We start from the raw sequence: 13,983 nt of genomic DNA on the forward strand, positions 1-13,983 counted from the left end.
TTTCAAAACTCCATATTTTAAAAAAAATCCAACTATAAAATGGTTAAAGGACATGCATAGACATTTCACTGAAGAGGCTATATGGGTGGCAAATAAGCACATGAAAAGATGCCTAATATCATCAGCCATTGGAGAAATGCAAACTAAAACTATAGTGAGATATCACTATATACCTAACAGAATATACAAAAAGGAAAAATAATAACCTCTGAAGCTGGCAAAGGTAAGAATGTAAAATAGTACAGCCACTCTGAAAAATACTTTGGCATTTTCTTTAAAAAATAAAAATGGACTGTTCATAAGACCCAGCAATTTCAGTCTTGGACATTTATCCCAGAGAATTAAAGACTTATGTTCATACAGGAACTTGTATTTGAATATAAATAGCAGCCTTATTCATAATAACCCCCAAATGGAAACTACTTAAATGTCTTTAGAGGATAAATGGGTAAACAAACTGTTACAGCCAAACTAAATAATATTCAGTAGTAAAAAGGAACACATTATTGATATGCACAAAAACACGGATGTACCTCGAGGATGTAATGTTAAATGAAAAAAGCCAGTCTCTAAAGGATGCATATTAGATGATTCCGTATATGTAACAATTAAGATAACAAATAATATAATTGTAGAGTTGGAGAATGGACTGATGGACTAGTGGTTGCCTGGAATTAGGGATTGGGGTGTGTAGGGGATGAAGGTGGGTGTAAAAATTAACATGAGGGAGTCCTATTGTAATGGTACAGTTGAGTGTCCTGCTTGTGGTGGTAGATACACAAGCTACATGTTATGTGATAGAACTGCACAGAATTATACACATATACACACAAATGAGTACATGTATAACTAGTGAAATTCAGTCAGCTCTATGGACTGAACCAATGTCAATTTCTTATTTTTGATATTATCCTATGTAAGATATTATCCAGTGCAAGATATTAACACTGGGAATGCTAACAGAAAGGTGCACAAACTTTTCCACACATGTTTACAATTTCCTGTGCCTCTATAATTATTTCAAAATAAGATTTTTACGAGCAAGATGGATTATGTAATTTCCTAAACATGTGGTTCAATGAACTTGAAAAGTTTCCAATGTGCAAACAGCAAGTGCTCCTCTTTCAGAGTACTGTAATTCAACCTATAGATATCATTCTTTTGGATTTACAGCATTGCCTTGGTCTCTTAAGATACTTATACCTATAGATGTAACTGTATATACATAGTCAGATTTATTGGGTATAGAGCCTGACTGGGAGTAGGTGAAAATTCTTAGAAATCTCAATAAGACTTTGGCCAGCCCAGGATACCTAGGACAGGGCATGGAGAGCTGAAATCTTGGATAGGCCAATAAAACATTTGAAATATTACCCTCTTGGTATTTATTTCTTTTCAGGAAGTTCTTTCAAGTAATTCATTTGAAAACTTATTAAGAGATCAGTTTAGAGCAATTTTGTAATCTTGGATTTCATGTCAAGGAGCCAATTTTAGTCCCCAAAAAGCTTTTCTTTTCTCTTTTCCTTAAAAAGAAACAAGCTTATTTCTGTAAGCTTTCGTTGACTTGTCTGTTTTACAAATGTGGTCAATGATCCATGAAAACCAAACAATTCAATGTAGCACCATTTAAATACGAAAGAGAAACAAACAATGATGATGTCAGTTCAAACCAGGCAGACACAACCTCTGTTCCAATATAACATGAAACAGCCCAATGGAAGGCCAGTTAGTTGTAGGAACACAATATATACCATGAGATTTAGATTTTTTTATGACACATTTAACTGCAAAACTATATTTAATCAGTAAATTTTCATCACTGTTGTTTTTATATAAGCATTATTTTTTATTTTTTAAATTATTTTTATATTTTAAGAGTGTGTGTGTTTTCTTTTAGATCTCAAATATTTTATTTAAGACCTTTGAAATGCTTGTAGACTCTAAGGTTCTCTTATAGGACCTAAAGGATAAAATTACCCTTCATATTTTTTCATTTATATTATGGCCCAGTGCTTCTCTAACTTTGGCCTGCTTCAGAATCACTCAAAGAATTTGTCAAAAAAATGACTGGCCTACCCCAAGTTTTCTATTTAGTGGAACAAGAATTGGGCCTGAGAATTTGTATTTCTAACAATGTTTCCAGGTGATACTGACTTCTAGTTTTGAGTACCACACGTTGAGAACCACAAGTCTTATCCAGGATGAGTTTGTCCATCAGTAGTAGATTGAAAAATTATCATAGCTTTTTTGGAATGGCCAATAATCTTTTTTATGTCTTTTTCCTCTATCTCCATATAGTTAGCTTTATTTATTTCATGAACTAATGGAAAAAAAAAAAACAAAACAAAATACCAGAAAACATTGATTTCTCCAAAACTCTGCTGTTCAGAATTTAGTGACATCAGAATGTACTGTTTCACAGCTGAAAATTAGGAAAATAATTTCAAAATCAATTTTGCAAAATCCATGCACGGAATACTATGTACTTTGGTCATCAGAAAGCTCTCAAGGTCTTCACCCAGACTTAATTAGTCTTCTTTTTCACACAATTTTTATACATTTAATTTTTTAGTTTCTAACTTCAAAAAAGCAGATTAGAAGCATAATAATCACCCAAAGACTATTGCATCAATCCAGGGGTAAGGATGGTAGTACCTAATACTTATTGAGTCCCTACTTTGTGCTAAACACTATTCAAAATAGTCTACTGACATTATTTCATTTAACCATTCTGATAAACAATGAGAGAGGTATTATTATCCCCATTTTACAGAAGCAGGCAGTGGGATGGAATTTGGGGTGCATATTTTTAAGGATCAACATTTGTGAAAAGAAGAAGGAAGCAGGATTGGGCAGAGGGAGAAAGTGAATGACAATAAAAGCCCCACAGAAACTTTGCCAAACCAGCAGGGGAGTCTGGAGTGAGATTTGCTTTTCACACAGTATCACACACTGGTCTGCAATGACTGGGCACTCATGCCCCCACCTCTCAGGAAATAGGTTTCTCCAGAAAAGATATGACCTCAGGCAAGGAGACTGTGTGTAGCTGAGGCTGACTCTGAAACATTTGACGGCTGGAAAAATGTCTTCTGACAATACCTCCTACCTCTGTGCTGGGCAGGAAGTACTCCTTTGAAGGAGAAATTGGGCATGCCTCTTGTGTCTGCCAGTAATTTGTCCAAGAATACAGTAATTGTCTCAGTAAAGATTCCGACTCAGGACTACCTGATTCTTTATTACTTGCTTTGCTGTATTTGATAAATATGTTTTTTAACTATGTCTTGAGATGTCCATCATGGACACCTACTCTATTGTGTGATAACACAATGATGACCTCAGGTATCACTGAGGAATGTAGCAGAGTTTGTCCCTACATGGAAGGTCTCCACACCTCAGTGTAATTTTGTCACCTGTCATCCAGTCAGTGTGCTGCATGACTATGGAATCTGTGAATAGTTAGTGCTGTTGCTTTCACCCAAGCTACCATCATTCTTCATCCTGATGCTTAAGTCTCCTAAATGGTCTTCCAATTTCCATTCCTGCCGCACCCCAACAGCGAGGGACAATAAAAATGTATTCATGCCACAACGCTGCTCAAATGTTTGAAATATTTTTTCTATATATACACACACATGAACATATGTATGTATGTGTATATAATAATTTTATTCATAGCACCATTTTTTGCAGTGTGAACTGGGTACACACCCATGCAAATTGTTCATTATCTGTTTCCTCTGCTATAATTTCAGATTCGTACAGATAGAGTTTTTATCTGTTATATTCACTCCTGATACAGGAGTGCCTGTTACCCACTGAATAATTATTAAATATTTGGTAAATATATTGAATGAAAAACTGATGTTAGCAAAAAAAAAAAAGTGTCAGAAAACTGATTTTGGGTTCAAATTCCAGTTCTACAACCTATTAGTTTAGATAAATTACGTAAACCTCTAAGCTCTGTTTTATTTTCCATCTGAGTTGGAATACATTTGCATTTTTAAATGAAACAACATATAAATAAATGCTATAGAAAGGATAAATAGGACTAAATAATTGTTAAGTTTGAGTGTTTATTCCCATAATACTGGGTAAATCACCAAACCTTTCCTTTCCCTTAAAAAAAAACAAAACCCTCATTGTTTGGAAAATGTGTTTGTATGTGATGTCAAATGTACTGATGATCAAACATAAATGAAGAGCTACTCTTTCTTTTCTTTTAATGAGTGGTGTTTTCAATTAATTATTATATTACAGCATATTCAATATACTCTGGTACATATTTGTATTTTGTGTTTGATTGTGTCAAGGCACGCCTGTTTATAAAATTATACTGAGAATGCTTGATTTCCTGGACAGACTGTTCTTCCCAGCGCACGCCCACCCTCCCCGACCCCCCAGCACTTCACAGCTTGTGCATACTCACAGCCCCACAACTCATTTCCTACTCTCTAGATTTACTCTAGCTGGTTCTTTCTAAAAGAATTATCACCATTCACCTGATTCCTTCTACCTGATCAGGATGCTTCTCCATTTGGCGTCTTCCTTCCTCAAAAATTCTGCCCACATTATCAGTTCTAGTTTTCAACAACTGCACTTATGCACAATGCCATATTGTTCAACATTTAGTTTTGTTTATGAGTATGGTTTTCCACCTACTTCATATGTGTAGGTCTTTTCTGAGGGGAATGGGAAGTCCTTGAGGACAAAGAGTGGTTTACTTATTTCTTTACTGTGTTGCAAATCTGCCACCACTCTGCAAAGATAAGTAGATGCTTGGTATAACTCTAAATAAATGCAATTTTTCTTTCAAAGGTTTTTTATTAAAAATATAGCTAACATACAATATTATGTTAGTTTCAGGTATACACCATAGTTATTCAACATTTATATACCAAAAGAAGTGATCACCATAATAAGTCCAGGAACCATGTGACACTGTTCTATGCTATCATATCACTGACTATATTCCTCATGCTGTACATGACATCCCCGTGACTTATTTGTTTTATATCTGGATATTTCGACCTCTTATTCCCCTTCCCCTACCCCCCTCTTTTTAAAATTTATCAATTACAGTTGACATTCAATATTATTTTATATTAATTTCAGGTGTACAGCATAGTGGTTAGACATTTGTATAATTTAAGAAGTGATCCCCTTGACTAGTCTAGTGACCACCTGACTCTACACATCGCTATTAACATATTATTGACTATATTACCTATGCTTTATTTTACATCCCCATGACTATTTTGCAACTACCAATTTGTACTTTTTAACCCCTTCACCTTTTGCACTCTGCCCCCAATACCCTCCCATCTATCATCCCAACAAATCTAGTACCCATCTGACACCATACACAGTTACTACAATATTATTGACTATATTCCTTATGCTATACCCTACATTCCCATAACTACTTTGTAACAACAAATTTGTACTTCTTAATCTCTTCCCCGTTTTCACCCACACCCCCAACTTCCTCCCATCTGGCAACCAATTAAAATGTTTTCTGTATTTATGAGTTTGTTTTTGTTTTGTTAATTTTTTTCTTAGATTCCACATATAAGCAAACTAACATTGCATCTGTTTTTCTCTGTCTGATATACTCCACTCAGCACAACACCCTCCAGGTCCATCCATGCCGCCACAGATGGCAAGAACCCATTCCCTTCTGTGTCCGAGCAATACTCCATTGTATATAAGTACAATCTCCTCTTTCATCCATTGAAGGACACCCAGGCTGCCTACACATCTTGGCCACTGTAAACAATGCTGCAAGAACATATGGATTCACACATCCCCTCAAAGTAACATTTTTGGTTTCTTTGGGTAAATACCTAGAAGTGGGAGCACCAGGTCTTTCATTGTCTCTTCTTACAGCCTTTGTTTCAAAGTAGATTTTGTTTGGTATAAATAAAATAAAAATAAATATTTTATTTATTATAATAAAATTTTTGTTATTTTTTTCGTTTCCATTTTCATGAAATATCTTTTTCCATTCCTTTGCTTTCTGTCTGTGTGTGTCTTTCAATCTGAAGTGAGTCTCTTTAGGGATTTTATGTAAGGGTCTTGTTTTCTTATCCACTCAGCCCTCCTATGTCTTTTGATTGGAGCATTTAATCCATTTATATTGAAAGAAATTGTTTATAGATATGTACTTATTACCATTTTATTATTCATAATTTTGGTTTTTTTGTTTGTTTGTTTGTTTTTTCCATCTTAAAGAAGTCCCTTTAGCATTCCTTGTAATATTGGATGAACTCCTTTAGCTTTTCCTTGTCTGGGAAGCTCTTTATCTGTCCTTCAATATTAAATGATAGCCTTGCTGGGTAGAGTAGTCTGGGTTGTAGGTCCTTGCTTTTCATCATATTGACTATTCCATGCCAATCCCTCTGGCCTGCAAAGTTTCTGTTGAGAAATCAGCTGACAGTTTTAATGGAAGCTCCCTAATAAGTTACTAGTTGCCTTTCAGTTGCTGCTTTTAGGATTCTTTCTTTGTCTTTAACCTTTGCCATTTTAATTATAACATGTCTTGGTGTGGGCCTGTTTGGGTTCATCCTGTTTGGGACTTTCTGTGATTCCTGGACTTGTATGTCTATTTTCTTTACCTGGTTAAGAAAGTTTTCAGTCATTACTTCTTCAAATAGGTTCTCAGTCTCTTTCTTTCTCTCTTCTTCTGGTACCCCTATGATGCAAATGTTGTTATGTTTGATGTTGTCCCAGAGGTCTCTTAAAACATTCTTATTTATTATTATTATTATTATTATTATTATTATTATTATTATTGCTGTTCCAATTGGATGTGTTCTGCTTATTTGTCTCCCAAATCACTGATTTGATCTTCTGCTTCATTTAATCTGCTGTTAATTCCTTCTAGTGTAGTCTTCATTTCAGTTATTCTATTCTTCACAACTGATTGGTTCTTTTTTAGTTTTTATGTCTTTTTTTTATGCTTCCTATCTTTTTGTTGAAGTTTTAAGTTCTTTGATCATCCTTATAACCATTGTTTTGAACTCTGTCTCTGGTAGGTTACTTGCCTCCACTTTGTTTAGTTGCTTTTCTGGATTTTTCTCCTGTTCTTTCATTTGGGATTTCTTTCTTTCCTCATTTAGGCTACCTTTCTATTTATTAGATAGATCTCCTATGTCTCCCAGTCTTGGCTGGTTGGCCTTATATAATAAATGTCCTGTGGAGCCCAGTGGCACAATTTCCCTAGTCGCCTGAGTCAGGTGCTCCAGGAGTGTCTTTTGTATGGGTTCTGTGTGCCTTCCTGTTATAGATGGGCCTTGATTGCTATTGTCATGTCAGTGGGAGGGGTTAACCCTCAGGCTGATTTGCAGTGGGTTTTGGCCATATCCACAGCTTATGGAGTGCTGTGCAGGGCTGCTTACCACATGAAGTGGCATTCACCTCTGTGGGCTCTGCTGTCTGTTTAGACCACCCTTTGTGTGTGCCACTTGTGGGGGTAATTGGGCAGTGCTATGCTGTGGTCTGAAGCCAACCTCCAAGTATGTTTGTTCTGGAGTCTCTTGGGAGGGGCTCTGGTGCAGGCTCAGGACACCCACTGCTTGTGACAAGCTGGGGCTAACCAGTAAAACATCCATGGTTATTTGCTGCCTTTGCTAAACCTGATGGTACATTAGAAAGGCCTTGCTGTGAACTGACATCGGCTGCTACCAGTACCAGGCATGGGGTAACTCCATAAAAACTCAGGACACCTGGAGGCCTTTTGCCACCTGCCAGTTCCCTTAAGATTCAGCCACACATAAAGTCTCATGCAGTGCCCAAGTTGGGTGAGGCAGGGTCTCAGGGAGTCACCAGTGTGGGAAGAGGTGTGGTCATCAGGTTCATGTAGATTCTAGTTTGGTGCCAATGCTAAGCCTGGAATGACTCTGCGAAAGTCTCAGAACACACCAAAACCAGTCACTGCTCACCCAGGGCCTACCAGACTCTGATCATTTTCCAAGAAAGAGTGCAATGTGGGTGGGCTGGCTACTCAGGAGAAAGTGCTTCCAGCGGTGTGTGAGTTGGATGAGGTGGAGTCCCAGCTGAGAGAGCAGGGCAGAGCAGTGGAGTTCACCAGGCCAATCAGATTCAGATTTGCCCTGTGGGGGGTGGGCTTAACACAGGCAAGATGGTGCTTTCCTGCCGGCTGCACGGAAAAAGGACTCCTCACTGAGAAAAGTCTGACTGTCCTCCAGCTCTCTCCCTGCAACATACACCTTATTCTGCCCCCCATATGTCTCTGAGGCCTATCCCCCGAGTCACCATCCCTCCACTGGATCCCAAGGTGAGTGCCTATGAGCTAGTGAGTCTGTGTGGGGGCTGTTTAAAAGGATCTCTGTTTTTCCCTGCAGCCTTCTGTTGTCCCCAAATGGTAGGAATTCCCACTATATTTTACAGCCAGATGTTGTGGGGGCTCCTCTTTGTGGCACCACTACTCTGGGCTGGAAGCCTGGTGTGGGGGGCTGGAGTCCCTCGCTGCTTCAGGGGGAACCTCCATGGCTAAGATATCCCTCCTGATTCTCAACTACCACAGGGAAGTTTGGGGTCTGTTCCGTGTCTCCGCCCCTCCTACCAGTCTCAATGTGGCTTCTTTATATTTTTAGTTACAGGGTTTCTGGTCCGCTAGACTTTAGACGGTTCTCTAGGTTGATTGTTCTATAATTTCGTTGTAATTTTAATGTGTTTATGGAAGGATGCAGGCACAGTGTTTATCTACACTGCCATCTTTGATCTCTTCTCGATGTTTTTTTCCTTAATACAGTGATTCTTGATCCCCACAGCCTCCATATGCCCCTCTCAGTATAGGAATGAAACTATTTTCATTAGCTATCTCACTGAAGAATAAACAAAGGGTTTTTCATAATCCCAAATCAGCATTTGAAAAGTTTCAGGCTGTGGGAAGCAGTTTCAAGGCTTCAAGCTGAGTATTAAGCTGTAATTAGACTGTCAGTACTAAGGGGTTTGTCGTGGTCTATCTTCAGGATAAAAACAGTTTGTGGTCTGTGACCGAGGTAAAACTTTTCTAATCTAGCTCCCAAATAAATTCCTGGAACTCATTCCTTGCATAGCACCATATTTACGTGCACAGTTGGTCAGGGCTTTACAAAACAAAACAAAACAAAAAAACAACAGGAATTATCCCCTTCCACTCCCGAGTGCAATAGCAGAAAATATGATAAATAGGGACAAAGATCATGGAAGTTAAGGGACCTAATGTTGTCTGAGACTTTAAAAGGGGCTTTAGAATAGTCTAGATAGACTATGGACAAAATTGTTCAGCTGACTAGAAAATAGTGATTTTCACTAGTTGTGAAACTCATTTCTTTACTTTTATTTTTTCCTCATACTCTTCCTCCCAACTTCTGCCTATTACTGGCTTGTCCGGTGCTCGGAGCTCCTCACTCCACATCAAAAGGGTGATTCTGATCATTCCTGCCTCAATTTGCCAGTAAGATACATTTGCTTATTTTCCATTCTCTGAGGAGCATGCTAAGAGTCTGAAGCTGATATAAAAAACTAATTCATGAAAAATAACAATGGTTTGCAAGCCAATGGTATAACATTGGGAGATTTCAAATTAGAACACACTGGATATTGCCTCTCAATTCTAACTAGCTCTGTGATCCTCAGCAAGTTAGTAAATGTATTAAAGAGTCAATTGACTCTTAGGTAAATAGATGTCATAAAGGAACCTATTCATGGGCTTGTGGTAAGGAATAAGTACAATTATGTGTGTTAAGTGCCTGACACTGAACCTTCCAAATACTAAATGCATCATCAACATCGTCAGCATCAAAATGAATATTGTTCCCAGATAAAATACTAGACTTTAAACAGAGCCCTTCAATACATTTGCTCAAAGAAGGGAATGAGAAAAAATGAAATACTGTCATTTGTGACAATATGGATGGATCTTGAGATTATCATGCTAAGCAAAATAAGTCAGACAGATATTATTTGACTTGTACGTGGGATATAAAACTGAAAAAACAAACAAGCAAAAACTCAGACACAGACAATAGTTTAGTGGGTACCAGAGGGTAAATGGGGTCAAACATATGGTGACAGAAGGAGATTTGACTTTGGGTGGTGAACACACAATGAAATATATAGATGATGTATAATAGAATTGTACACTTAAAACTTAAATACATTTATTAACAAATGTCACCCCAATAAATTTAATTAAAAAAATCAAACACTAAAACTCGTTTATTTTTCTTGGTAGAAAGGGACTGGGGATTCACCAAAATGCATTAAGAATGCAGCCGGTACCTTACTCTACCAAACAAAAATGGTAACAAATAGCTTTCCTTTTAACCTCTTTCAGTGTAGACTGAGGAAGGAGAAGAGCTTCTGAGGGAGAATCCTACTTTTTAATGCTCTCAGCATTAAATCAAGGTACCAGCATGATTTCCCTCAGGCTCTTTGAGAGTTTAACTTTGTTACTCTAGGAATCTTCACAAAAGTCCTTTGAGCTACAGATGCAAGTGGCAGCATATTTGTTTTTGTTGCAGGTGAAACAAACAAACAAACAAACAAACAAAAGAGAACTAACCTTTAAACACTGATATAATTAAAAAAGTATATGCGATCTGGAGTTTAGTCTTAATTTTGTCATGAACAGACTAGTTTATTAAAGTCAATTTCTGTCACTATAGTCACTTCTCAAATATCCTCATCCATCATATGCTTGTCCTAAAACTCCACAGCGCAGTTAGAGGATTAAAGTAAAGTGTAAATTGAAAGCATTTTGAAAAGGAAAACCACTCTACAATTACAGGAATAATTATTTTCATCACAAACACCACAGCCAGAAGCCAAATTTGCATATCAACACTTTATTATTGGAGACTTTGGTATCTGAACATCTTCAAAAAGCTTGTAATTTGAGTTTTCATGGTCCTTGCACTTTCTGTGACTATCTTATTTACTTGCTTTTATCTAAAAGGAAAAGTCTGTCAAATCTGCAAAATGAATCTGCTTAATGTCTTTTTCTGGTTATTTGTTTCAGTGATATGTGTGATGTTAGTGATTCACATCACTGCTAATATGCAATTATCGAGGTTAAGACAGGGGTCCTGTTGAACATTTCTTTGTGACATGAAAAGGGCCACTCTTGATCTTAGGAAAGCAGAAGCAGGGCCAGGAGGGTGAGGGGAAAGCACATGCCAGCCAGTGTTGGAATCATGGAGAATAATCCTTCTAGAGAGAATCTGATTAACTTTTGCCAGAAGAAGTTTCCCTTATGTTTTTAAATTCACTAGCTTTCTTAGATTCACTTGTGGCTCTCATGACTGGCATCTAATTAAAGGTTTACATTTTCTAGGAGTTCTGGGAAGTGCACTAAAGGTGGTCATGTGATCACTGATGGCACACTCTCAGGGTGCTGTCTCATGCTACTTCCCAGAAGTCCTAAAAACAAATCAGTAAAGCACTGTTGTGGTTCACAGGAGTATGTGAAGTTTTCACCGTCAGGCCTATACCTCTCGTCTTCCTTTCTGTCAAGTATGTGAGAATAGATTCATATTTACCTGGTGAGAAAAACTTGAAATTCTATCCCATAATAATGTAACCATATTATGCTAAACATTGCTTTGGAAAAAGAGAAACAATAAAGCAAGGTGCAGAAGAGACAAAAATATTATAGCTCCTAAAAAATAGTTAGCTGATACTTTAAGATGTTCAGATTTTCAAGTAAAATATACAACACATACCATCAAAAATGCATTGCACTAAATCATGATGATATGTTTCTGTGTTAAGCATAAATTTACACACATTGGCTCCATATGAGAACTTTTCACTTTAAGACACTTAAAATGCACTAGATACAAAGATCCAAATACATAAAACATTAACATAGGAGAAAACTAATTGTTTTAGGGAAGATTCTTACCTTAGAAAAAGGTTTTATTAGCAGGCTACTTTAAGAAATCTAAAAATAAATCATTAACTGGAATAATATAAACTATTCAAACCCAGTTCAAACATAAGATCAATGCAAATAAGGATGAAGCATCTCAAACTATAATGAAGCCACTTGATTCAGAGAATTTGATTTACAAAAATTTGATTTGCATGCAACTTCTCAGTAATTTAACTTTGTACAAAGTGAATCATGACTATGGAATTGTGAGATTATTTGTCTGGTCCCTGAACTTAGGTTTTTGTCTTTTAGTCTTTTCAGGAGTACTGAGGACAACTGAAGTATCCTTACCCTATAGACATCTCCAGAGACCAGGCCATCATAGTTTGCCCATTAGGCCCTGATAGTGTCTGATCAGATGAGAATAAACTCTAATGAACTACATGAACTCAGGTAATGGCTCACGGTCTATACTAGACTGGTCTGTGCATTATCAATCTTGTTTGAAGAAATTGTGAGACTGTCTGAGGATCACCATGACACAGCTAGGGAACCTTGAAGCAGATTGATGGCATTATATAGAGGAGTCATTTCTGATTCAATCTGAGAAGTGGTGCTTTGTTCTGATTCTGGAAGGTGGAAAGAGTCCTGCTTTGATGATCTATTGCTTCATGAAAAGTTATTCTAAAACATGGTGGTTTAAACAATTCCATGCTATTTTATCAGGATTGTGTGGGTCAGAAATCCAGACAAGGCTCAGCTGGGAGATTTTTCTGTGTCGTGTGAATTGGCTAGAGTACCTTATGAGGTCAGATGGTGGCTGGTACTGGAACATGCAAAATGCCTTTGCCCACATGTGTGGCACGTTGACAGGGACAGCTACGAATGGATGTTGCTTTGTACACATGGCTTTCTCAAATGGTCTTGTTTACATGGCTGCTAGACCATAACAGCAAGTGTTCCAGGTGGCAAAGGCAGAACCTGTTGAACTCTTAAGACTCAACCTCAGGCATTATACAGGGTTACTACTACACTCTACTGCTCAAAACAAATCATAAGACCAGCTCACGTACAAGAGGATGGGAGAAACAAACTCTGCCTCCTGATGGGGTATGGTAAGGACACTGCAAAGTCAGCATGTAGGATGGGATATGTTGTGGTGGCTAGCACAATCTACAAGAGGACATCAAAGATTTCTTAGAAAAATACTGTGCATCACTTCTTTCTCATAATTCTCAATATGAATCTTGGAAAGCAACCATACTTGATACTATGTACCCTTGCAGGAAACGACAGAAGCTAACAGATAAAATTGGCACTCACCTGGCGGAACTGTTCCAGGTCAATTTTGTTACCCACCAGCACCAGGGGAATTTCATAGGTGTGACGGACCTGAAAAATGAGCTCTTTAAACTTGGCAGCCTCCTGGAATGATTGGCGGTCAGTGATGGAGTAGCAAATGATAAATCCCTCCCCACCTCGCATGTACTGCTCCCTCATGGCTGTGAATTCTGCCTGCAGGAAAAGAGCAAAATTGTGATGCAATTTAAAACAGTTAAGCCAACATATAATACCAATAAAATAACAGGTCAAAAGCAGACAAATTATGAGATTAAGAGTTTGGATTAAAATTTTCTAAAAGTATATTTGTGGGCTTTGCACCTGGATATAGGTGTACCTAAGTCTGTGTTTATGTTCAAACGTGATCTTTATGATCTAAGAGCACAAAATCTGGGAAGCACAGTACATGACTTCTAGGTTTGTTATTCATTTACAGCGAGTCTTCTATCAAATCACATAACCTCTCCGTGACTCAATTTGCTTTTTTGTCAAAAGGGTTTTGGGCACATATTTAACCCTTTTTACAGGGCTGTAGAGAGGATCAAAGGAGAGAACTGATGTGAAAATGCTTTGGTGAGTTTTTAAAATACAATACACATTAATCCTATTATTATCTATGGTGCAAATCCTGCCAAATAGAACCTTTCACTGGGGAAACAGGCATGAAATTATTTTAGAGTTGCATTAGATATAAGTCTGAAAGTATTTGTCAAATATGCTTAATCAGAATATCATTAAGCTTTTTCCTTCTTTTTCCTCTT

General features: G+C 37.4%; 1 protein-coding gene across 3 annotated transcripts in view; it reads right to left on the reverse strand.

Moving 5' to 3' along the window:
• RIT2 (Ras like without CAAX 2) overlaps positions 1-13,983 on the reverse strand; it is a 315,277-nt gene that overhangs the window by 132,131 nt on the left and 169,163 nt on the right. For all 3 annotated transcript variants that reach the window (XM_074340045.2, XM_088797974.1, XM_019739662.3), the window contains one exon: positions 13,205-13,396. In XM_074340045.2, the coding sequence (XP_074196146.1) occupies positions 13,205-13,396 (192 nt within the window). The remainder of the gene's footprint in view (positions 1-13,204; positions 13,397-13,983) is intronic.

Source organism: Rhinolophus sinicus, chromosome 4, assembly GCF_057876585.1.
Source record: "Rhinolophus sinicus isolate RSI-liver-muscle chromosome 4, RSI-T2T, whole genome shotgun sequence".
Classification (NCBI taxonomy): Eukaryota; Metazoa; Chordata; class Mammalia; order Chiroptera; family Rhinolophidae; genus Rhinolophus; species Rhinolophus sinicus.